General features: G+C 40.9%; 1 protein-coding gene across 1 annotated transcript in view; it reads right to left on the bottom strand.

Annotated features, from left to right (window-relative positions):
- The window catches only part of MLLT3 (MLLT3 super elongation complex subunit), a gene marked incomplete at both ends in the record, with an annotated part of 142755 nt that overhangs the window by 38053 nt on the left and 77574 nt on the right, over nucleotides 1-27128 (bottom strand). Inside the window, one exon of the mRNA XM_082497981.1 lies at nucleotides 13321-13440. Coding sequence (XP_082354107.1) covers nucleotides 13321-13440 — 120 coding nt within the window. The remainder of the gene's footprint in view (nucleotides 1-13320; nucleotides 13441-27128) is intronic.

Raw genomic sequence — 27128 nt, 5'->3', positions numbered from 1 at the left:
TTTTGGTCAACTTGTCTGTTACAAAGTGGTGGAAAGTGAGCAGTTGCCCTTGCTTGTCAGTATCTGCAAGACAAGTTAGTTTTGGTCTTAATAATTAGATATGTTTTTTAAGAAACATCATAAGATGGTCATAAAGAGAGTTTAGAAAATGTTAATCAGGACCTTTAGCTATCAGAAATCCTTTACTAAAAAAGCTTTCTTCTTTATATTTATTGCTGCTGTCTCTGCTGAGTATTTCATTGCATTTTTTTAAATTCAACTCTTATGCGAGAAGGGTTTCTGTGAAAGTGATGACTCAGAGATCCTGTGGATGGGCGAAAGCAGAAAGAGCAAAGCAGTATCATTCCTCAATCAGTTGTTTCTTTGGTGGAATCTGAAAAGTCAAGATGACAAGGGAAGTGGTGATCTGCAGCTAGAACCTGTGATAAGGCAACTGAACCAACTGGAAAGGGTTGTACGGGATCCTTTGTTCTGAGAATTAACACCCAGGAATTTTCAAAAGACGACTATTGCTTCAGCACTGCCTACTTTCTCTGAAACTGCTAGCAGTGGGCACTCAGCATCCCAAAAATATCCAGTAGCCTAACTGCACTGTTATAAACACCAAACTCCTGTAGCACTCTCTCCAGAAACAAGCTTCATTTTATATTACTTCAAATTTGCAAAGTGACATTTCAATTTACAGGAACCTATGGCCAACAAGTTTAGGTTCCTTACTTTCTTAGAAGCTGACTACAAGCATTTCTATCTATATATTGCCTAGCATCTGAGAAACTTTTAGAAAGAAACACATCAACAACTATATTGCTTACACCCATTGATTGCCTTTCCCTTTACCTAGAACAGAGGTTTAAATGGTATAAAACAGAAAATACTAAAACCCTGAAAAAAAAAATCTAGCATGAAACCTGACGCGCTGTGAAATTTGTAAAAACCCTAACTCTAGATATAGATTTATACTGAATAGGTCTTCATTAACATGACCAAGCTGAAGTAACACAAAAAAGAACCCATACTAATGTAGAAAATAAAAGTATGTGAAGTTTTATTCGTGATGAAAAATGGTAAGACTGTTAGCCCATGAACCTAGGAAACCAACCCTTCTTGAAAGCAAGATATTCCCTAAGTGCTGCATGTCATGCCAGTATCACACCCTCCAACTCCCAAATGAACTAACTCATGACTGGCAGAGCAGGAATAACTTTAGGGAAATTATACGGAATATACACTCTCAGTATGCCAAATATTCCCATGCTCACACCTTACTTGCTGGCAACTATACATCTTATAGCTCAGGATTTTTTTAATTACTACTCCTTAGGACAAAAGGATGACAGTATCTATTAGTTAGTTGGAATATTATTAATTATTTGTTATTATTTAGTTGGAACATATTTAGTTAGGGGTGCCCCAATACACACTTCTAGAATCACAGTTTTAAGGAAATTCTTAGGTCAAAAGAGAGCACGATGAACAACACTTACAATAAAGTGTTATTCCAATATGATTTTTATGCAAAGAAAGCATTATTGCAAATGGGGAACTACTGAAAAGGGTGCTACTCAGTATAAATATTACAGGTGCACTTCTGTGTTTGTTTCTTAATAATTTGGTTAGTTATTCATCCAAGCCCTTTGCAAGCTGCAGACCAAAGTGCAGCTCAAAATTCTCTCATCTGTGTAAGATTGAATAGGCTTTCATCTGTATAAAATTGATGTACAAATCCCTAGCTCTATTTTATTCTCCAGCCACTCACACTTACCATTCTACAGTGCTAAGAACCTGCTTTCTTTTTGACTATTGTACTGGTTTTGGCTGGGATAGAGTTAATTTTCTTCGTAGTACCCAGTATGGGGCTAAGTTTTGGATTTGTGCTGAAAACAGCATTGATAGCACACTGGCATTTTAGCTATTTAGCAGTGTTTGTACAGTGTCAGGTCCTTCTGTTTCTCATGCTGCCCTACCAGCGTGTTGGCTGGGGGTGCACAAGAAGTTGGGAGGGGAGACAACCAGGATGGCTGACCCCAACTAACCAGAGGAATATCCCACATGATATGACCTCATGATCAGCAATAAAAGCTGGGGGAAGAAGGAGGAAGGAGAGGACATTTGGACTTAAAGTGTTTGTCTTCCTATGTAACCATTATGCGTGATGGAGCCCTGCTTTCCTGGAGATGGCTGAACACCTGCCTGCCCATGGGAAGCCATGAATGAATTCCTTGTTTTGCTTTACTTATTAAACTGTCTTTATCTCAGCTCACAAGTTTTCTCACTTTTACCCTTCTTATTCTCTCCCCCATCCCACCAGGGGAGAGTGAGCGAGTGGCTGTGTGGGACTCAGCTGCTCTCCAGGGTTAAACCACAGATGGGGCATCTACAGCCCAGAGAAGTGGTAGATGCCCCATCCCTGGAAACATTCAAGGTCAGGCTGGACAGGGCTCTGAGTGACCTCACCTAGTTGAAGATGTCCCTGCTCATTGCAGGGGGGTTTGGAGTAGACAGCCTTTAAAGGTCCCTTCCAAACCAAACCATTCTATGATTCTAGATGTGGTATGTCTGGTTGTCTAACACTACCACAGATTTACAGAACTACACAGGGGAAAACATGTTTAGCTTTCCTTCCCCCTACTTAACCACCATTTTAACTGCAATGTAGGATGGGACAGCAGCAGTGTGCTGGAAACTGAAGGACCAAAGCAGGACATAACCAGCCTCAACTTCCACAGGGGCTGAATAACTTTAAAAATATAGTTGGTAGAACTGCTCTAAAAAAACCCACCCAATAAAACAAAGGAGAAATAGCCTGTTTAGCAAAAGTTGTGTCAATAAGAGGAGGAATTTTAGTTCTAAAAGGAAAAGCAGAAGGGTCATCGTTGTGGGTGACTCTCTGTTGAAGGGGGCAGAGGGACCAATATGCCGTCCTGACCCGCTTCACAGGGAAGTCTGCTGCCTCCCTGGGGCATGGGTCAGGGATGTGTTAGACAAAGTTCCTACTGTAGTCAACTCTTCTGATTATTACCCCCTTTTAGTATTTCAGGTGGGCAGTGATGATGTGGGAAGGAGACCAAAATCAATTAAAAGAGATTTTAAAGCCTTGGGAAGGATGCTTAAGGGATTGGGAACACAAGTAGTGTTCTCTATCCCATCAGTGGCTATCATGAGTGAGGAAATTAATAGGAAGAGACAGCAGGTCAACTCATGGCTTCAGGACTGGTGTTACCAACAGGGCTTTGGGTTTTTTAATCATAGGTTGCCTTATGAGACACCTGGCCTGCTGGTGGGAGGTGGGATGAGCCTGTCCCAGAGGGGGAAAAGAATTTTGGGACAGGAATTAGCAGGGCTCATTGACAGGGCTTTAAACTAGATATGAGGGGGCAGGAGGGGATAACTGGGCCTGTTAGGACTAAACTCAAGGGAAACATGCCAGGACTTGAGGGATGGTGGACTAGCACGGGCTCTTACTCTACCAATTCATTTCAGAGAAGCGATAGACACCTAGGAATTATAGAAACACCTGAGTGGGGCCTGGTAGGTAATGGGGCCCACACTCACAAAAAGATGTTCAAACCATTAGCTCATCTGAAGTGCATCTATACCAATGCATGCAGTATGAACAATAAACAGGGGGAGCTTGAAGCCATGATGCACCAGGAAAACTATGACATAGTGGCTATCATGGAAACGTGGTGGGATGCCTCACAAGACTGGAGTGCCACAACTGAAGGCTACAAACTCTTCAGGAGAGATAGACAGGAAAGGAGAGGTGGTGGAGTGGCTGTGTATGTCAGAGAATGCTATGAGAGCTCAGAAATTAAGTATAGTGATAACAGGGTCGAGAGTGTTTGGATTAAGATAAGGGTAAATAAAGGTGATATCACTGTGGGAATCTGCTATAGACCTCCCAACAAAAGCAGTGAGGTGGACGAAGCCTTCTATAAGCAACTGGGAGAAATATCACAGTCATTTGCCATTGTACTTGTGGGGGACTTTAACCTCCCCGATATCTGCTGGGAATACAACACAGCAGACAGGGAACAATCCAGGAGATTCCTGGAATGTGTGGAGGATAACTTCCTCATGCAGCTAATAAGTGAGCTGACCAGGGAAAGTGCCCTCCTAGACCTGCTCCTTGTGAACAGGGAAGAACTTGTGGGGGAAGCAAAGGTTGGAGGCCGTCTAGGGCACAGTGATCATGAGATGATTGAGTTCTTGATCCTTGGAGAAACAAGGAGAAGGGTTACCAAAACTGCCACCTTAGACTTCCGGAGGGCAAATTTTAATCTGTTCAGAAGACTGCTAGACAGAATCCCTTGGGAGAATGCCTTGATGGATACAGGAGTCCAGGAAGGATGGACATGCTTCAAGAAAGAAATCTTAAAGGCACAGGAGCAGGCTGTTCCCATGTGCTGAAAAACAAGTAGGCGGGGAAGGAGGCCAGCCTGGCTAAATAGGGATCTCTTGCTGGATCTCAAAAAAAAAAAAAAAAAGAGAGAGTCTACGACCTTTGGAAGAGGGGACAAGTCTCTCATGAAGACTATAAAGATGTAGCGAAGCTATGCAGGGAGAAAATAAGGAGAGCCAAAGCGCAGCTAGAGCTCAACCTGGCTGCAGCTGTTAAGGATAATAAAAAATGTTTCTATAAATTCATTAATAACAAAAAGAGGATTAGGGAAAATCTTCCTCCTTTATTGGATGCAGAGGGAAACATAGTTACAAAGGATGAGGAAAAGGCTGAGGTGCTCAATGCCTACTTTACGTCAGTCTTTAGCAGTGGAACTAGCTGTTCCCTGGACACCCAGCCTCAAGAACTAGGAGACGGGGAAGTGAAGCAGAATGAGAGCATCACGATTAAAGAGGAAGAGATCAGTGACCTGCTATACCATTTGGATGCACACAAGTCTATGGGACCGGATGGGCTACACCCAAGAGTGGTGAAAGAGTTGGCAGATGTGCTCGCCAAACTGCTTTCCATCATTTACAGGAAACCATGGCTACCTGGGGAGGTCCCAATGGACTGAAGGGTGGCAAATGTAACACCCATCTACAAGAAAGGCAAAAAGGAGGATCCAGGTAACTATAGACCTGTCAGTCTAACCTCGATACCAGGGAAGGTCATGGAGCAGGTCACCTTGAGTGCCATCAAAACCCACATAATGGGCAAGCAGGGGATCAGGCCTAGTCGGCATGGGTTTATGGAAGGCAGGTCCTGCCAGACGAACCTGATCTCCTTCTGTGATAAGATTACCAGAATATTGGACGACGGAAAGGCTGTTGATATTGTGTACCCAGACTTTCAAAAAGCACTCGATACTGTTCCCCATACAATTCTCGTGGAAAAACTGGCTTTGCACAGCCTGGATGAGCATACGATCCACTGGATCAAGCACTGGCTGACTGGAAGGTCCCAAAGAGTGGTGCTCAATGGATTTAAATCCAGCTGGCGGCTGGTCACAAGTGGTGTGCCTCAGGGCGCAGTGTTGGGACCATTTCTGTTCAACGTCTTTATTGATGATCTTGATAAGGACATAGGGTGTATCATCAGCAAGTTTGCAGATGACACCAAGTTAAGCAGGAGTGTTGATTCCCAGGAGGATAGGGAAGCTCTACAGAGAGACTTAGATAGATTGGATCACTGGGCCAACATCAATACTATGAGTTTCAACAAGGGCAAGTACCAGGTCCTGCACTTCGGCCACAATAACCCCATGCAGCGCTACAGGCTTGGGGAGGTGTGGCTGGAAAGCTGCCTGGCAGAAAGAGACCTGGGGGTTCTAATTGACAAGCGGCTCAATATGAGCCGGCAGTGTGCCCAGGTGGCCAAGAAAGCCAACGGCATCCTGGCTTGTATTAGAAATAGAGTGGCCGGCAGAAGTAGGGAGGTGATTGTGCCCCTGTACTCAGCACTGGTGAGGCCACACCTCGAGTACTGTGTCCAGTTTTGGGCACCTCAATACAAGAGAGATATCGAGGTGCTGGAGTGAGTGCAGAGGAGGGCAACGAAGCTGGTGAAGGGCCTAGCAAACAAATCATATGAAGAGCGGTTGAAGGAGCTGGGACTGTTTAGTTTGAGGAGGAGGATGCTGAGGGGAGACCTCATCACTCTCTACAACTATTTGAAAGGAGACTGTAGAGAGGTTGGTGCTGGTCTCTTCTCACAGGTAATTAATGACAGAACAAGAGGGAATGGCTTCAAGCTCCAACAGGGTAGATTTAGACTGAACATTAGGAAAGAATTTTTCACAGAAAGAGTAGTCGGGCATTGGAATAGACTGCCCAGGGAGGTGGTTGAGTCACCATCCCTGGATGTGTTTAAGAGACGTTTAGATGTGGTGTTGGGGGATATGGTGTAGGGGAGAACTTTGTAGAGTAGGGCAGATGGTTGGACTCAATGATCCCAAGGGTCTCTTCCAACCTAGACAATTCTATGATTCTACGAATTAAGACTGGAAACACATCCACTTGTGTGCTACCTGCTGGTAGATAACCAACTACTTATGACTTGTCCAATCGGGATGTGTTAAACCATTATTTAATACTGTAGTAACCTGAACGGTTTACACATATCATGTTTGCAAAAAGAGCAGTATCTCCCTTCTCCTCTGTAGCAACAGGTGGAAACAACTGACTAAAAATAATTACTTTGAACTGTTTTTCCCTTCCCATTATCTTAACTAATTAGTGAAACACAATTTTCAGTGCTGCACAAATTATTCAGTTGTGCTTTTTTGTTCAGATGTTTCTTGCATCAGTACTGCAGATGTATTATATATTATTATATATATAAAATACATATGCGTCAACATTAACAATGGGCAGAAGCATCAACAATGAACAATATTATGATGACATTTGAATGTCTGAATGTAACGCACTTCCTCATTTCCTAGGCCAGCAATTAAAAAACAAAAAAAGCACTAATCATTCCTTGAGATGTTTTACTTTAGTCAAAACTCTTTCCCTGGTGTTTTTTGTTTGTTTTTTTTACATTAAAAAAAAAAACCAAAACAACTCCATACTTTGATGCAAGACCAGCCCCAAAGGTTGACATGTGAACTAATTATTAATGCTTTTATCTTCACATCTTGTTCTATCTTACACAGCCAGAGCTGTAAGTGTTGCCCTTGGGAGGAATAAAATACGTGCCATTAATAAAATAGATGGAGTCCTTATGTTTCTTATTAGTCTCCTTGCCACGTATTTTAAATTGCTCCAAAAGGAGAGACTCATTTTAGTAGTTTTCCAACAGATGAGAGCTGTAAAATGGGTCCTGGGGCACAGTAGTATTAAAAGCAAAAGGAACTTGAGGTCTTTATTGCCTTTTCAATTTTAAAACCAGACTTCCTTCCTCATTCTATAACATGGAAGCTGATGTTTTCATAGAAATCATAGTACAAGTATATGATATACATATACATAGTACAAGTATATATATGTATATATATATATGATACATATATATATATATATATATACACACACCTGCAATGCTCTCCGAGGGCTACTCTTTCACTAGGACAGCCAACCCATTGCTTTTATACCTGCATTCATTCTCTAAATAAAAAAAGTATCTTTTCTTATTTCCTAAATTTCTGCAACGACCCTAACAGAAGCCAACAATGACTTAGAGGGAACAGCAACAGGAACATAAAATTTGTAAGACAGAAAAAACCCACCAAATATATTCACTGGTAAAATTATACCAAACCTAATAATGAATGTGGAAGGCTGGTAGGGGATGAAATGTGGATAAATATTCACATCATCTACAGCATAGAACTTACTGAAAATCAGAATGTACTTTCAATCAATTTTCTTATTTATCAAAATCTAACAGTGTGTTTAATTGTTTCTTTGCCTTCCTACCTTAAGAAGTGTTGCAAGGAATAAGGCTGAATGATGCATTTCTGCTAAGAGGGACAAGTAAAACAGTCTTTTCTCAAGTTCATATGTAAAATGGAGATTGTGGGGATTTGACAGATAAGATATTTAAACATGTTGTGGTTTAGGCTGAACTGGCCACAGGGGACATGGAGCACCACAGATGGGACCCACAGATGCTCTGCCCCACCTTTCTTCAAAGAGAGAGGCAGAGGAGGAGGCAAAGAGACTTATGAGTTTAGAAGGAACTAAACTACTTTAATGACATATTAAGAATAAAATAAAAAGAAAATAATGAAATATATACAAAATCGTATCAAGCTCCCAGGATGACAATCATGTCACTGGCTGGCACTGGGGAAGTCCCAGGCTGGACTCAGCGACAGACAGGAACTGGATTCCAGATCTGCATTCAGGATCAGGATCAAAGGCAGATGAACAGACAGAGTCCTCCTCAGACATCGGCCATTGAAGAAAGAGCACTGAGCGTCTGATGCCTCAGCTTTTAAACTGAGCATGATGCAGATGGGATGGAATATCCTGTTGGTCAGTTTTGGGTCACCTGTCCTGTCCACTCCTCACCGCAGGTGGGACCCTTCAGCGCTTTTCCACTTCTGACCCTCCAACGGGGCCAATAACCAAGTTATCTGGGCTTGGGTGTTATAGCAATAAGTATAAACGAGAGCCTCTCTGCATACCATGCCTGCGCATCAGCTGTAAACATAGTCTTACCACTCTGAGAGCAGTGTCTGCACAATATGCTGGTAATTTCAGTAGTTAGAAAAGGCTCATCTAAGAAGCAAAGTTATTGCATAAAATTGCTCCTGTTTTACCTCAAACCAGGACAACACACCATAGCTTACATTTGTGTATTCAGCAACCCAAGTAAATGTTAGACTTTGATACATTGCACAACAAACATCAAAATAATAGAGGAATGTTAAAATAACTGCAGATATTTTCTTTTCTTAGGCCAAGTAACACCATGTACGTACAGCTCCTTTCATAAAGCAGTACTAACAGGTCTTTAAAAATAAATATTTTAGAAAGCACAATAAAAATCTAAGGTTTTATCAACAGACAAACACTGTGCTACTGTGACTGTTGCACTCTACTCCTCCTCAGATTTTGTCTAACATAGCTCATGATAAAGCCTGATGTACATTGGGAGCAGGGAGAGCACCATGTAGTCAGGACAGGTGGCCAGAAAGAGCCAAAGGGCCATTATGCAGCCATGACAACCTGCAAATTGTTGTCTCCTCCTGATATCATCTTCATCTGGCAGTTTCATCAGAATCTGCAAACTTATGGAAATGATATAAAACAAATCTCCAAGCTGGAAGGTATACAACATCAGCTTACCAAAAAAAAAAAAAAACAAACCCCAAAAAACCTTTTGAAGTGTACTCATCAGCAGCTGGACTTTGTGATAAAGGGGACGCCTACATGGTGACAGAGGAGGAAGGATGAGCACTCTCACTGTTGGCTATGTAACTAATTTTTTTTTTTCCTACTAAGTGCATGGATTAAGAGTTACAGGTTATAAATTATGAAACTGTAAGACTTGAGTGGTGAATAAGTGAATTCATGTGATAAACTAGTCTGGGCAACTAGTCTGTTTGTCGTATGTGTTTGCTGTATTTCTTAATGACCTCATGACATAAAGTTTAAATCACTGAGTACATTGTTCTGTAAATTTGAGAAATCCAAACGGACTGTGACAGCTGCTCAACAGTTAACACATTTGCAGTTTAAAACAATTCCGTAACTAGAAGGCAAAAAAAGGTGTTGAACTCCTGTATATCTTGCAGGGTTGGATTCTGACTTCATACCACAACACGTAATTCCCAAGTTGGTTGAACCTGAATAAGCAGTATCTTCTGGAAATCATTTCAAACCTCTCCAGTTGCTGACAGACATTAGGAACCAAATTAGCAAATGAAGCAGTTGAGGGGAGGGAGGGGTGGTTCATTACATTTTACAGAGTCACTAAACTGAGCACATTGGCTTGGCCATGCCAGTCTACAGTACTCTTGAGTTTAGTCTACAAATTTAGGATTAGTGATCATATTTTCACCTGTAATTTCTTCATATGTTATGACTATTGAAATAATGTGTCCATCTTAAGCCAATGGACTGGAATTAGTCTCAAATATGCCTTCTGCTCTTAAGAGCAAAAGACAAGAAAGATATCTAAAAAGAATTACTTGCTCAATGAACTTCCGATTTCTGTTGAATAGAAATTTGTTTATTATTGAATAAAAATGCTAACAGATTTGGGGAAGAAAAAAACCCCACAGAACATTTTGAAAGCCTCCACAAATACTGTGGTATTCTTCCACTTGCTAGCTGTATGTATGTTGAATTTACCTGCTGCTAGTTCTTCTTACAGATTATTACTCTATCACACACTTCAGCTTGTCCAGCCCACCAAACTGTTATGACCAATGACATCAGGAGAATTAGAATCAGATGGAGAATTACAAGGCTCACTGGTTTGACAGAGAAAGCCAAAAGGGGGTGCATAAAGCTTTTTTTTTTTTTTCTGGTCACACAGGGGAATAAGAGCTTTGTTTTTTTGTTTATGAAGTAAACCTCATTTCACTGCAGCTGACACTAAGCTCATTCCAAAAGACAATCTTCTGAACAAAATTAATCAAGCTGTTTTGCTGTATTCTGTGCATGTAGTATTTACATAATACAAACAGGCACAGTAATACAACTGACTTAAAAGCAACACAAGTATCTGTAGCTAGCCTGCAGCTATTTCTATATTCTGAAAAATGCTTAAAGTAAGGTTTCATGCATTTCTGCCTGTCCTCTGCATTTCCAAGGCTAAAGCTTTGTTTTAGAATCACAATACTGGGGGTCACTAATATCATCTCCGTAAAATTAAATACAGGATCATGGAATTTCAGAAATACAAACTTCTGTATTTTTAATACATATTTCAGAAGAGGATGTGACAGAATGCAAACTGACAGTCCTCTCTTAATGCATCCTGCATTGTTTTTTTTATAAGGGAATGCTAAACCAACAATACCACTTTGTTGCACTGGCTTTACTATCTTGACTGCAATTTTCCTCTAACCAAAAAAGTCTTTGTGGTGCTTTGTAATGGTAAATGGGTAAGCAAATATTCTTTGGTTCTGGTTTTCCATACCCAGAGTTTAAAACTGACCTCAAAGTTTACTTTGGTATTCACAGACACAAAACAAACCAAAACCAAGCCAAGCACATCAAAGGGCTATTGTTGTAGCAGAAAAATCCCCAAATCATGCAGTACGGACACCCAGAGCACATGCATCCATGGTATACAGACAACTTACACCCAAGAACTTCCAAGATCTTTCTACAGCTCCTACTCTAGAGGCATGTCTAAGTGAAATTTGGACACTGAAGTTGTTCCATCACTAGGGTTATTCCAAACTACAAAAATCTATTTACACATTGGCTGGAACTGTCCTGCCCACCAGCCAAAACAAAAACCCTAAAGACAAAAATGCAAGGGTTTTCAGCTCCCAGGATCTGTAATAAAACCCCACACTTCTTTGTTATAGTAAAACCACAGTCTCTTCCTGTTTCCACTTCTCAAAAACAACTGATGATCCTCAGTAAGGCAGATATTTACAACTTACTCTTTATGAGATACAAGAACAGTTGCTCATTAGTCTGTGTTTTAAATTGGACAGGGGGACACAAAGATCGCTGGGCGAAGAGAAAAATTGAATATTCACACGGACAGTTCATTGATGTAACATCTCCTCCCACTATCAAAAACTCCAGTGAACAGCACACAAAGTTGAAAAAAGAATAATTTCAAATAGACAGCATTGCTGCTGAACATCCCTATTTTGAAACCAAATAGTTAAAAACCATTCCTGCATAACAATTTTACAAATATTGAATACAATTCTGAGATGTGATGCACATCTAACCTCCTACTGACTGTGGTAACTTCCTGCTAGGGGTCAAACTTACCACAGGCGGTTGGGTTGCTTCAGCAAAAATGAAAGATTTCAAACTTTCATTTATAAGAAGTGCAAACATGCAACACTCCCCTCACCCTGCTTCACCCCAACCACACTCCACAATTGTCAGATTTCTACACCAGACAGAAGTTCATTGTCCGAATACAGTTCAGAAAATGACTTCCCAGGTTAGCATTTGTTTATGAAAGAATTTATGCTGGAGATTTAAGACTTACAATGGTGTACAGTTACTAGACGGAGCATTAGTGCAGGACTTGGTATCATGTTTGTACCTCCCTGAAGTCCTTCTGCAGTTGTTTGGGTTATTTATGCCAAGCCTCAGTATGACTGCTCTGGCATGCAATGCAAGACATGGGTGAATCAACATTACAGCTGAATTCAAAGAAGTGCTTAGAAACTCAACTTTAGAGAGTTACCCAACCTCACAAGAACCCCTATTACAGATTGTAAAGTGTCTCGTCTTTGGTATCTGAGTAGATGGAGATGCGTCCTAGTCTAAGCAGACAATTATCTTCACTTCAGTGTAGCCACGTGCCTTCCTTTTAGGCTTTAAGCAGTCATTTTAGCATGCCAAAGTAATCACCTTCAGTCTAATCCTCAGATTCAATCTACCTCAGCTGCTCATTAGGAAAATAAAAATAATCACACATCCATATATCCTTTAAATGTTGCAAAAAGACCTGTATTAGAGATTGTGAGGCACTCAGGTACAATGCAAACCAGGCAAGAACATGTCAAATAACTTTTCCCCCTCTCTATATCCCTACCGTTGTGATACATTCTTATCAATGGACACACTTAGCCGTATTGTTAGTTCTTACAAGATACAGATTTGGCACAGCTACAGAACATGGAAGTCACTGATAAAAATGGGTATTACCCCTTGCAGTACGTGCACTTCAAGATTAAATAGCATATTTCAAATTGACAAGATACTAAGAAAGAAAATCAAAACCCAAGCAAATTAACAGAATGGAGAAAAAAAATGAGAAAAAAAAATGTTAATTCATTTATGAAGCAAGTAATTGTATTGCATTTCTTATTTCACTCTATTCAATTATCCTAAGAAGTACTTAAAAATACTTAGTAACTGAAACCATTATTATAGTATTTTCTTATTCTTTACATTTCTGTAGATGACACTTCCATCATCAGAATCCCCTAATACTACAACAGACCATTAGAATTCCTTCTGGAAAAGGAGGAAAACAATTGTGCACGTACAAAACGCAGAAAAGCAGTACCTTCACTGGCACCTGTTCTCACAACCATCCTTGTTCTGCATTGTTTTCAAGTGGTAAGTTCACAACCAAGAAATGTCAAGACCTGTTGTCACTGGACTATGTCATGAGACTGCAAAAATACCCAGATTTTTTTTTTTTTTTTCTCAAGTATATTCCCAGGGAAAGCACCACTGGCTTAAGTATCTTCTAGCAAAGTTAAGTCTCACCTTTGGCCCATGAGATGATTTCTTCTTCACTTCAGAAAAAGACAGGGAGCTACTGGAAAGGCTGGGGAGATGAAGGCTCTGTCCTGAAGAGAACGATGTGCCATCTGGCATTACCATGATCTGTTATAAGAGGGAAAGCCTATTAGTCAAACATTACCAACAGAGACAGTCTCATCTGCCCAAGGAACTAGCAAATCACATTGGTAGGAGAATAAAACTTCTCCAACAAAAAGTATCTATGTATCTTCTCAATGGGGGATGGGTTAACGAAAGCACACTGCCATCCTTTATTTAATGAGCAAATCGCATCTTTCCTTTTCCATGCAAATACAACACAAGCCCCTCAGAAAATGCCATAGCTTGTTCTATTATGGCTGCTTACATGTCATGGCACCCGAGTCCTTAACATGCTTTTTCTTGTCCTGAGCAATGTCTAGTACACTTGAAAGTTCATCCCACCTTCAGTAAAAGGTTCTGAAGGTTGCTGACATCCCATAAATATGTATGTGCAGCAGTCTTCGCTTCCCACTCGAGCGATGTGAAGGAAGACTGTAGTGGGTACAGGTAACAAGGTTTGGGTGGCTGGGGTGGCCTCTGTGAGGAGACGTCAGGGAATCCTCCGTAATGGACACAGCTGGATCTAGCCAGCTCCAACAGACCCACCATGGGATGTGTCTGAGCCCCTTATAGAATCATAGAATGGTTAGAGTTGGAAGGAACCTTAACGATCATCTAGTTCCAACCTCTCAGGCAAGATGTTGATGCCTCACAGAAAACAGGTTTAAGAAAGGGCAAAACACTGCACAGGCAGAGGTGAAAAAAAAAAAAAAAAAAAAAAAAAGTGTGAGAAACTGCACTGTGAACACCAAGGTCAAAGAAAGAGGGGAAGAGGTGCTCCAGGTACTGGAAAAGGTATTTCCCTGCAGCCCATGGAGAGGCCATGCTGGAGCAGTTCCTGAAGGACAGCTCCCACAGAGAGGCCCCATGCTGGAGCACCTTGACCCATGAGCTTTCTCATCCTACCTTCTCCTCCTGACATGTTGATGAAGCAGAGAGAACGATCAAGTAGTTGGGTGGACGTTCAGCCGTTAGCCAAAGTTAACCCACCACAAAGACACACTGTAAAACCAGCCTAAGGTTTTAATGTAAAAGCAGTACAGCTCTAACTGCAACTTCTAACTTCAAGCTTTATCTGGAGTAAAGTAAACTGGATGGCTGGTGAGCAAGTGGTATTTTTGCTATAACAAGGGTCTAGTTCCCTTTCTTGATTTTAAAGATTTGTAAGTACAAACCAATAACTTCATGAGACCACAGATAAATCAACTGTCACAGAGCAGATACCAGACATGTAAAGATCCATGCCTTCCATTGGAGAGAAACTCAGCTAGGCCCTGTCTCCTGCTCTAGTGCTGCTGTGCCTGGATTTTACCGCTTCCTATCACAGCTATTCATTTATCTATTTTTTCAAAACTCTAAATGCCAGGGATAGCTTACCTGCTGTCTGACAAGCCCTGCAAAGCTAGAAAGAAGTTGCAGAGCTCTGCACCTACAAGGAAACCTCTCTTTCCATTGGCTCCCATGCATAAAGTCACAATTGGTTTTGTGGACGGCCTGTGTGGTCACCTTTGCCTCTTCACATGACCAAAACATCCTCTGAAACTGGGGACAGGAAGAGACCCATCATCTCATGCCTCATGCACATTATGTTAAAGGAGGAATGGGAAGTGCAAAATGGGGACATCTAGGATTGTAGATATGTATACTCAACATTTTACCTCTCCAAGTCAAGATGGTATTTACTGCCTACAACTTCAAGACAGGATTTCAGATTTTTTTTTTTTAATTTTTATTTAAACACCACCCCAAATTAATCTTGTTGCAGACAACTTTGTTCAAGAGATCATGTGGTAGCCTGAAGGTAGCCTGAAGACCTGTCTAGGTAATAAAGATTACTTTTATTGGTCTGCAAGTTGAGCATTACCTTCCAACACTGCAGCTAGAATCCAAAGGTGGAGGAAGAAGGCAATCAAGTTGCTCTCAACACATTGTTCTTCAAACATTTTGTGAATTAAGATTCCACACAGGGCATGTAACAAGTTTTCTCCCCAATTCCTCATTTCCATTTGTCAGACACCTAAACCAGAGCCTGCCAGGAGCCAGAACTCTCAAAAGTCACCTGGGCAAAAGCAATGTTGCCCTTCTTGTAATCATGGTAACATCAATAGCAATTAGCTATTGTCAATCACAATAAGTGGTTTCACTGAGCCTGACAAATACTTTTTAACCCAACTTGCCCAGGGTTTTGGTTGAATTCAGTCCAGCTGAATACAAGAGAAGGCACAAGCTTACAAAGAACTATCAGCAACAAGGACAAGGAAAATCTGTAGCCACATATGTGCACCATAAACCTGTACAACAGATAGAGAAAATGCATGTCTCTATCACTTTTTCCTCTCACAGACTAATTCAAATGGGTGGTTAAGTAAGATTGTTCTCCTTTAAATTAAACTCAATGCAATGTTTTAAACCCACAAACAACAAAGAAATATACAATTGCATTAAAATCAAATCATCTTTCAGACAAAGTACACATAAGGTTACCCATTAATTATAGAGTTTAAGCAGGTATTTTATTAACACAAAGTAGTTTTGTTCGTACACTCATATGACAGAAATCCATGTGGAAGAGAAATACAGTCGGGAGGGTCAGAGTTTGCCCTACTTTGAAATTAAAAGTGAAGAAACAAAAAATTCTGCCAAGGAATCTTTCTCATAGGGTTGGAAGCTGCCATTTTCTCCCTGAAGCATAAAAGTCTGACTCACTAAAATAAACTGACATTCAACCACTGCATAAATTTTCTTTTTAAAATTCAGAAACATTCTAGTTTAGAAATATTTATATATTCATCATTATACTCAGACATTCTTAGAAAGATGACATTTTTAAAAAGCATATGGACTTCTGAGATACCTGTTTCTGGGCAAGTATTTGGACCATTAACAGTCTCAGTATGACAGCCTGTGTGTTTAGAAACAGAATGACTGTATGTAGAAAAATCTACAGGGCCGGGATGAACAGCATTAGTCTGAGAGATTTGACAAATCTAGTTCCACACAGAGAGAAAATAAATCCCATACAGTTTTTAGAAGACAAAATCTAGACATTCCAGATCATGAGCCCTAAAAAATTTAGTGTATTGAATCCTGCAGCCTGTTATTTCATTACAAACCCTATGAAAAATGGCAACTGTAGATTCAAAATTTTAATGTGATTAACATGTATGCAGTAAGACGGAACTTCAGTTCAGACTACAGACTTTACTGCCTGTAAAGATGACAAAAGACCAAGAAAATCTCATGTAAAATTAACTTTTTGCCCCAATGATATAAAACAGACCTCTGCCTTCCAAACTATCTCTGTCAAAAAAAGGATATGGTCCCCAATAAAGTCCCCTATATCAGGGTGGAAAAAAAATAAATCACTTGCTTTCTCGTCCCTCTCAAACAATAATGTTCATATTAACACTAAGTAACTCTCCAGGAACTCTTCCAAGATGTTTCTTTTCTTTGCCATGATTATCTACGTATAAAGCCCCTACATTACAAACACTTTCTGGAATTGAGATGCATTTTCCTTTTGGCTAAATTTAGGAAAGAGACACTTAAGTACTACTACTACAAGAGCTCAGCTGACAATTATAGCAACTACTGCAGTGGGTAACTGCCCTTCGTCCTTCCATTAGTCAAATGCAGAAACACACAGCCCGGGAGATGTACTTCAACCAGCTTTCAGAGCAAGTCCCTACTTTTACATTGCCACTATCGCACTGTGGTGACTGACCCACTCTACACTGCACTGGTGTGGCCCCACCTCAAGTACTGTGTGCAGTTTGGGGCACCTTAATATGAGAACGACGTCAAACTATTAGACCGTGCCCAGAGGAAAGCAACCAAGATGGTGAAAGACCTTGAGTGAAAGACTTCCCAGAAGCAGCTGAGGTCACTTGGCTTGTTCAGCTTGCACAAGAGGAGGCTGAGGGGTGCCCTCATCACATTCTACAGCTTCCTCCTCTCTCTGGTGACCAGCGATAGGACATGAGGAAACAGAATGAAGCTGCATCAGGGGAAGTTCAGATTGGACATTAGAAAAAGGTTCTTCACTGACAGGGTGGTTTGCCACTGGAACAGGCTCCCCAGGAAAGTGGTCATAGCACCAAGCTTGTCAGAGTTCAAGGAGCTCTTAGTCATATGGTTATTTTTAGGTAGTCCTCCGAGGAGCAGGGAGTTGGCCTCAATGATTCGTATGGGTCCTTTTCAACTCGAGATATTCTATGATTCTATGTATCCATGTTTTTGGGTTTTGTTTAAAATTCAATTTAAAAAATACTTATTTTAACTTTTACCTGTTGCTGGGAACTTCATAATCCTCATGAAAGGAAAATTCTTTGCGCCCATAGGAAGCCGCTAGTATTACATTATGTGAATGACACAATAAATGCTTCTAAAAACAGACAGGCCATAAACGGAAGGCTAAAGAAAGTGTGGGCCCACTGCTCAACGGGGCAAGAGAACTCATGACAAAGAACTTGTTTTATGCACTCAACGCAGTTTTAGCCTCTGTTTTCATTAGTAGGATCTTGTTTCTTCAGGCCTCCAAGGTACTCGAGCATCCTCACAGAGTCTGTGGCAGAGAGTCAGTGCCTGTAAGATAGGAGGACTGAGTTGGGGTGCACTTCATCCACAGGGACACTCAGGTTCATGAGACCAGACTGGATGCAAGCAGAGGTACTGAAGGAGCTAGTAAGTACCACTGCAAGGCAGCTGTTAATATATATATTGAGATCGATCCCTCCCTCCTCCAACTTACACATACATATACACACACATACTTATCATCTTCAAAAGGTTGTGGTGATCAGGGAAGGTTCCTGATGACTAGAAAGGCAAACATTACACTCATCTTCAAGAAGGTAGACACAGGGAACAAGAGTGCCATCAATTTCACTTCAGTCCCTGGGAATAAGATAGAGAAAATCCTCCTGGAAGCCACTTCCAGCCCTTGGGAGGACAAGAATATGACTGACAGCAGTGACCATAGGTTTACTAAGAACAATCCTGCCCAACTTACAGCCAGATCTATGAGATATGGACTAGATAAATACATAATGAGATGGGTGGAGAATTATCTGGACTGCTGGACCGAAATGGTTCTCTTCAGCTGTGTGAGGTCCAGCTAGATGCCAGTGACTACTGGTGTCTCCCCAGGATCAATACTTACTCCAAAACTGTTTGATGTGTTAACAATTCAGTGGGATCAACTGAACTCTCTACAAGTTCACAGATGATACACAGATAACTATTTTTCAGAGATAACTTGTGCTGTCCAGGAGAAGCTCCACCATACAAATATGACTATTGGGTTAGAAGATGTTCCAGGAAGAGAAGAAGAAAGGTTAGATGAGCTGTTCCAGAAGGCATATAGAAACTCAGTCAGCAGGTGAGATGAACTCTCATGAAAGGCAGCCCACAATGTAATGAAGATGGAGAGATGGTGCTGACACAGCAGAGGACGCCAGACAAGACAAAGAGAAGAAAGTCCAATAGCAGCACTGATTAATGAAATAAGTGCTTGATGGGACTGGACATCAGTTTTTCCCTCTCCTGCTCCAAAGCCCATCTGCTCCACTGACACCAAAGACTGCAGTTAATGGACAGATTTGAGGGGAGATTTATTTTAATAATGCTCAGCGGAGATGCAAGGACCCACACTCCATCTCACTTTCTCTGTGAAAGGAAAACAGGAGCATCACTGTGGGCAGCTACTTAACACACAACACTAAACTTGCACAAAAGAAAATTACCCTTCTTAATTTTGCTTTCTTCTGATTTACAATGTAACTATGAGGTTTCCCACACTACCACTAGTAAGCCATTCTATATAAGTTTTAGCTCAACATAGCTCAAGGTTTACCAAGATCTCATCCTCATAATGTATCTAAGAAAAAATTATGAAAACTATGCAAGACTAAATCATATCGGAGCATACAAATATCACATGAATATCATGCTAGTGTTATTTACTATGGTAAACAACTCCTACCACAGAGCAAAAGAATAAGTGTACATAAGCTATCTTTTAGTTTCGTTGCTGTAACAGACAGATGTATAAGACAGCCGCCCCCCCCCCCCAACACTTTTCTTACCAGTCCACCCCTAGAGAAAGATTTTTCTCCTTTTGTTGTATGTGCCAATAAAGCATTACACACACAAGCATTCAAATTGATTTGCTGGTAGTGGTATCTTCCCTCTAGTTCATGAAACACCTATTTTGTGAGCCTGCAGCTGTTGAGCTTGCATTTAAAACCTTTATCTACCAGTTGCTTTAAATAAAAGACAGCTTCTTGGGCAAGGGCAAAGGAAAACTGATTTTTTTTAAAAAAACAAACAAACAAAAAAAACCCAAACAAACAAACAAACAAAAAATCCCAAACCAAAACAAACAAAAAACCAAAAACCAAACAAACCAAGCGGGTAGAGGAAACCCATTGGTATTCACATTGAGTAGGAATGATCCTACCTGCTTGATCAACCTGAAGTGATGTCTTGGTTTTGGCCATACTGGCCAATGAAAATGAATTCTCCATAATACTTGAGCTGTGGGCACCTTTTAAGGGCATTCCAATTTGCTACTCAGGACAAATGAGCACTATGGAATGAAAAACTGCCATGTATTTAGTTTATGTAGCAACATGCACTGTTGAACAAAGGAAGGGACCAGGAAACAACAACTGTGCACCTCCATTTTCCTTAATATAAGCGGGAACCCTTTTCCACTATTCCTTTTCCAGCAATTTGAGAAAAAATGTGAAACTGTAATTCCTATACATAAACCTACTAACAACTGATTCAGAAGTCTCCTTATAAAAAATTGACTTGTCAAAGACAACACTTATCTACCAACATGTGTTCGGCAGCTTGGAGCAATCCAAGTACTCAACAAGAACCACGTGCTTTCAAAACACAAAACTTTGCTTTTCAGATCCCAGTACAGAAAGCATAAGGAACAGCCTCAAAACATTCCATGGAAGCCGGTTTTCTCTTATTGCCAATTTCTACGAATGCACATCATGCCAGCCCTGATGCATAGGAGTCATAGATCTACAACCCCACATAGATACTTAGATAGATACACAGTTAGAAACTGCATGAGTTGTCACCATTGCTCCAGATCAACACAAATTCCTTATTAAGGCACATGAGAGCTTCTGCAGGGGAATGAACCACTAGCAAAAAACTGTTGTCTGTATCCTACTTTTTCAACTTCCTGAATGAAAGGAGACCATCAACAAAGCTGGAATAATCGTGCCTCAAGCAGATCCACGTTAAACTACCTGTTGTAGTTTCATTTATGGAGCAGGTAATCTAACAACACCTTCATACAGCAGCCTCAGAATAGGCTGGTGAGCTTCTCGACAATGTGCTGCAGAAAAATTCAAACAGTAGTTTCAGTAAGACCTATGAGATAGCTGTTAGAATTCTGGGAAAAAATGAACCATTACTACAATGCTTCTGCAGACCTGCAGATGAATTATAGTCACTGTGCATCAGTAGCAGACAAATAGACTTCTTTGTGTGGTCCGGGGCTGCCGCACCCTATGTTGTTTAACAGTGAAGAACAAGTTTATTCACCACTGAAAGCACGGAGAGTAACAACAAAAATCCAGTTGTCCTGAACAACTATTATTCTTATTTAAGCCAAAAACCTCACAAGGGAATAGAAATTCTTTTAAGTTATTTGCTTGAAAGTAAAGTAATATATAGTTTAAGAAAATTCAATTATTTAATTATTGAAAGCACAAGATTAAACATAATCCCTTCCCTAGAGCAGCATTATATCTAAGGTCGGCTCTGGGTAGAAGCCAACTATTCCAACCAACACAGAGGAACTGCAAGGAAAGAGGGACGATAGAGAAAAGAGGGAAATCCCCATGATTTCATCTTCATTACAGGAATTAAGAACATATGTTTTAGAACAAGCATTATGCAGGAATCTCAAGTGACTGAAAAGACATTTCTCAACTGTTAAACAGTAAAACCACAAAGATTTGAAAAAAAAACTCAAACAACAGAACGCAGTGCTTTTTGGCAAAACCCAAACTTCTATGTCGAAACTGTTTTCTAAAAATTGCACACCTCTCAGAATTATTCTTTTCTCTCTTGGCTCAATAATAGATCAGCTGCCTTCAAAGAAAGAGTAGCCTTGCTACAGAAGCAGAGCTGTTTGTATTTCCAAATTAATTTTACAGAAAGCACACAAAAGGACACCTCTGTTGCCAAAAAGAATCATGACTACTGAAAAAGTGACCTATTCCTTGTATCCTCTAAATCTGAAACCTCAAACTGTATTATTAATAGCCATGTGTATTTGTAATAATGTTATGAATTTTACTATTTTTGTCCATAGTGGTAACTGCTCTCTAAGGGGCATCTATAAGGCTTTTCCTTTTATGAAAGAAAATTCAAATACTAAACATCATCTGTGTACTCCTTGATTAAGCAACTAATCTGCAGTCTCTTTCCAAAAAGGTGAGAACATTACATAGTATAAACATTTTTATATATCCTTGTTTCTAAACTGGAGACACATGGATTTGATGGATGGACCACTTGACAGATTAGGAACTGGCTGGATGACCATACTCAAAGGGTTGTAGTCAACGGCTCAATGTCCAAGTGGAAACCAGTCATGAGTGGCATTCCTCAGGGGTCAGTAATGTAACCAGTGCTGTTTAACATCTTTGTTGGTGACATGGATGTTGGGATGGAGTGCACCCTCAGCAAGTTTACCAATGACACCAAGATGTGTGGAGTGGTCAACGCACTGGAGGGAAGGGATGCCATACAGAGGGACCCAGCCATACTTGAGAGCTGGGCTTGTGCAAATCTCATGAGGTTCAACCATACCAAATGCAAGGTCCTGCACCTGGGTCAGGGCAATACCATGCACAAATACAGGCTGAACAGAAAATGGATTGAGAGCAGCCCTGAAGAGAAGGACTTGGATGTGTTGGTTGATGAGAAGCTCAACATGAGATGGCAATATGCGCTTGCAGCCCAGAAAGCCAACCACATCCTGGGATGCATCAAAAGAAGCATGGACAGCAGGTCAAGGGAGGTGATTCTGTCCTTCTTACTCTGCTCTCCCCTTTCTCTGACCCCGCCTGGTGTACTGTGTACAGCTCCAGAGCCCCAAACATAAGAAGGACATGGACCTGTTGGAGAAAGTCCAGAGAAGGGCCACAAAGATGATCAGAGAGCTGGAGCACCTCTCCTATGAGTACAGGCCGACAGAGTTGGGGTTGTTCAGCCTGGAGAAGAGACTCCGGGGAGACCTTATAGTGGCCTTCCAGTACCTAAAGGGGCCTACTGGAAAGATGGGGAGGGACTCTTTATCAGGGAGCATAGATAGAATGAGGGGTAATAGTTTTAAACTGAAAGAGGGTAGATTTAGATTAGATATTGGGAAGAAATTATTTACTGTGAGGATGGCAAGACACTGGAACAGGTTGCCCAGAGAAGTTGAGGATGCCCCATCCCTAGAGGTGTTCAAGGCCAGGCTGGATAGGGCTTTGAGCAACTTGGTCTAGTGGGAGATGTCCCTGACCATGGCAGGTAGGTTGGAACTAGATGATCTTTAAGGTTTCTTCCAACCTAAACCATTCTATGATTCTATGATATTTGCAGCTATGGAAGTGAGGTCTGCACTAAATTGCTGTCTTAACATGGACCGAAAATACTTTTACTACTTTTCCTGCAAGAATCAAAATTAAGTTATTCATATTATCATATTCAAACAAGTGATGCCTGAGCAACTATGTTTCCAGAGGCAAAGTTCAATTCAACTATTATGTAGCTGTTATTCTGCATCTTCAAAATTAATTTATTTCTACTGGCTCAATAAGCAGATTTGGTGTAATTTTCAATTTTTTCTTGACATTGAAAAACACACAAGCCAAAAAAGCAATAGAACCAGCACTAATAACAATACAAAATACATCAGTCGAGTCAGACCCTATTTAGAAATGGTTTTAGTGGGATTCAACATTCAAAACCTAACTCAAATTTCCAAGTCAGTGTCATCCCTCTCCCCGTATCCATATGCAGGAATCACAGCACTGCCTCTTTTCCCTCTGGCTCTTTCAGGCTTAGAGGCTGAAACTAATCAGAAAATGTAACTGACAAATCTAGGGAGGAATGACCACATAAGGATCAATGCTTACTGGTGTTTACTTGAAAACTTCAATATTGCTGTACCTACTCATGCATAATTCTGTGCAGTGTCTAGAGGACGAGCTCTGTAGGAGACTACATGTATAAAGCTCTGTCGCTACCAGTAGCTTGACAATTTGCTTGATAAGAAACGGATTAACTAAAAGTCATCATTTGTATACAGGGTGTCTTTCAAGATTTCAAGCAACAGGTCGGATTATGGTATACACTGCTAATTCACGAGTCATATCTGTGTACATGTTAGCTTCACATCATTAGGTACTACACTGAGTAAATGGTGCAAAAAAATCTAAGTGGCATGATTTCCACAGCAAACTTTTAGAAAAGAGCTGTCATTTAGAATATATATGCAAACAAATGGAACATACACAATTACACTGAATGGTTTGATTGAATTTGCCCAGCATATTCTTGAAAATATTTTATTTCCTCTGTAAACATTTCTTTTTACATTTATGAGAACAAGGTCAAGAGGTAAATGGTAGAGATGGACTTGAGTGTAACTAGATCTTTTTAGGGTGTGGGGGACAGTTCAGTGTAGAAAATATGTTTCTGAAGGTGGAAAACTTTGTCAAAGAACTTTGCAAATTGGCTATGGCCTTTGTAAGATTGAACTAAAGGTTCCCATTTACCTTCCTGACTACAAAAATACAATGTCTGAAGCCAAATCAAATCCTTCTCCTTGTAAAGGCTGAAAAAATAATTCTCAGATTGGAAGAGAAATCAGCAAGTTGGTGACCTCCTACTAATAATGACTGACTGCACACTTATGCATCAATTCTGGTGATATCAAATAAAATGCTAAAATGGAAATATTCCACAGAGTTAATCTACATGACTGGTACCACCCTAGAGGTCCTGTTTGCTTTAACTAAAGCGGCCATAGCAGCACTGCAAAGCTGCACTACAGTTGTGTTCTCACTTGTTTTATTACTCGGGATATCTGAATGTCACTCTTACTCTCTCCCAGTGAACTGCAGGATAACCAAAACAACAACAACAAAAAAGACTCTTAGCCTGAAAGACAAATGAATACTGACTGTAGCAAGCATCCCTGACCAGTTTGCATTTGGGATGCCACAAGACGGACGTGCGAAGGGAAAGGGGAGTTCTGAGCGTCCAACTGATGGCTCAAGGCATTTGCAGCAAGAGACAAACACATAGACATGTCTATACTGAATATGGCAGCACGCAAGTGCCAGGTGAGCCTGCACTCTTCCCTTCCTATTTGTAATATACATATGTTTATGCATATAAGAAATAAAGAATCATGTTTAGTAGTTTACGTAAGTGGAATGACATTTCACATTACTTTTGCTTGGAGAAAAACTAATGAGAGATCTGGGTTTTGAGGTGCACAGAAAGCAAGTGATTTACACCATTATTAAAGAGTGTGTAAGCAAAACTCTGCCATCTTAGAGTGCTTTTCTTAAAGCTACCACTCAGCATTTTACAGGAATAGGGTATCTCATTAATTTTGAAGGACATGAAGTTCATTTTGCCTGACTTGTTGCCTGCCAGGGAACTTCAGTGACTTGTTACTTTTACCTTTTTTTTTTTTTTTTTTTTTTTTTTTTTTTTTAAGAGAGCCATAACCTAGAAGTATTAATTGTTTTGATTTATAAGTGCAAAACCTGTCTTATGCTTTTATTATCCTGTAAACACTTTTCTCAGCCTAAAACATGGAAGTTACAAGTGAGCTAATGTTTCAGGGATTCATTCAGTTGTCTGCTCTACCTACATTTGGAAGCAAGAGCCAGCATTCCACAGCTTCTACAACAACCAAAGAAAAGCCTATGTACAGCATTTCATAATAGTGTAACCAGCCTTCCAATGTGGGAGATGTAAGCTCTTCATGAAGACTTTTAGTAACAGGACAGACAGAATGCTATCACATCGTCTCTGCCAAGTTCATCAGACAAACTCCTAGGTCGGAAAGCCTACAGAGGCAAGCATGAAACACTGATAGCTTCAAATAAGGGACCCATTTTCTGGAAGGAAATTGGGAACATGGAGGAGAAGAAAAAAGAAAAAAAACAAAACCAAGCAGTTTGTAATCTCCAGAAGATAAAAGGCAATGACAGCGCATTTTAAGAATGACCATGCTGATACATTCAGGGAAAGAATCTGATTAAAGCACTCCACATTTCATTGTTTACAATTAGGCAATATTTTTGCTTTTGTTAACTCAAGAAACCTAAAATTAGAAGGCAGAGAAAACCAGCAATTAAAGGGACGCTTCCTATTTTTACCTTTTTAACCAGTCCCTCACCCCAAAGCTCCTGCTGGCATGATTTAGATCTATTACACTTGGATAAAACTTGTCCATTGACAACTGATCTGATACAATTCCTATTAAAGCAGTGGCTCATGAAGTTTTCCAGAATACAATCTTGATGATTTATTTGCAAACACACTAAAGAGCCAATACATTGTCCAGATATGGATACCCTCTTGCACCTAATAAACGCAAACACAAAACATAGCTCATGCTTCTATTTCAATACAACTATAGTTCTAACAGTTCTCTTCTCCAGGAGGACAACAAGGTCTTTCAGACTATACCTGCTACTTATTTTTGCTTTGTTTTCAAAGACCCACTTCAGCGGACTGAATATTCTCACCCTAGCTCCCTCTTATCTCCAGCCCTGAACCTAATTGCGCCAAACAGGGCTACCCATTTTTGTTACAACTGTTCAGAAATATAAAGATAAGCACTGGTATTTACATTAGTAAACCCACAACATGAAGACTGGCTTAACATCTCTATCAGTGACCTGGAGGAGGACAGAACACACTCTTATTCATGAGGTTTGCAGATGACCATCAACAGGGGAAGTGAAGCAGACAAGTGCTGGGCTGCCACCAGAAGGGACCCACACAGTCTGCAGGAATGGGTTAACTGCAGCCTCATGAAATACAATCAGGACAAGTGCCAAATGCCAAGCCTTGTCCCAGCAAGGCAGAGCCCTGCAGCCATATGGGTAGGGCTGGGAAACAGCCCTCAAGGATTGGCCTTGGGCACTGGAGGGCCACAGGCTGGGCCAGGGCCACCTGTGTGCCTGGGCAGCAACAAGGCCCAGCAGTGCCTAGAGTCTCATGAGCAGGTCACAGCCCTGAGAGCTGGGGGAGGGCAGGGACTGTACCCTCTGCTTGGTGCTTGTCAGACCCCACCTGGGAACTGCTTCCAGTTTGGGTCGCCAACACAGAAATAAAATGGTGGGAGGTGATGGGAAGTCACTGAGACAGTGGGGCTGGAGCCTTTGCCCAGAGCCAGGAGACGCTGCAGGACCAGGGCTCTTTCAGCTGGGAACAAGAATGGCTTCAGGGGCACCAAACAGCATCCCTGGTATCGATAGGAGGAAATGGAGGAGACGCAGTTAGGCTTTTCACAGTGGTGTGCGGTGGGAGGGCGAGAGGCAGCAGCACAAGCTGACACATGAGAGACTCAGGCTGGAGATAAGGAGAAGCCTTTTCCCCATGAAGACAGCCCAGCAGCAAGGCTGCATCCCAGGGAC

The sequence above is a fragment of the Vanellus vanellus genome (assembly GCF_965231255.1).
Source record: "Vanellus vanellus genome assembly, chromosome: Z".
Classification (NCBI taxonomy): domain Eukaryota; kingdom Metazoa; phylum Chordata; class Aves; order Charadriiformes; family Charadriidae; genus Vanellus; species Vanellus vanellus.
This window is presented reverse-complemented; position numbering and strand designations above follow the sequence as displayed.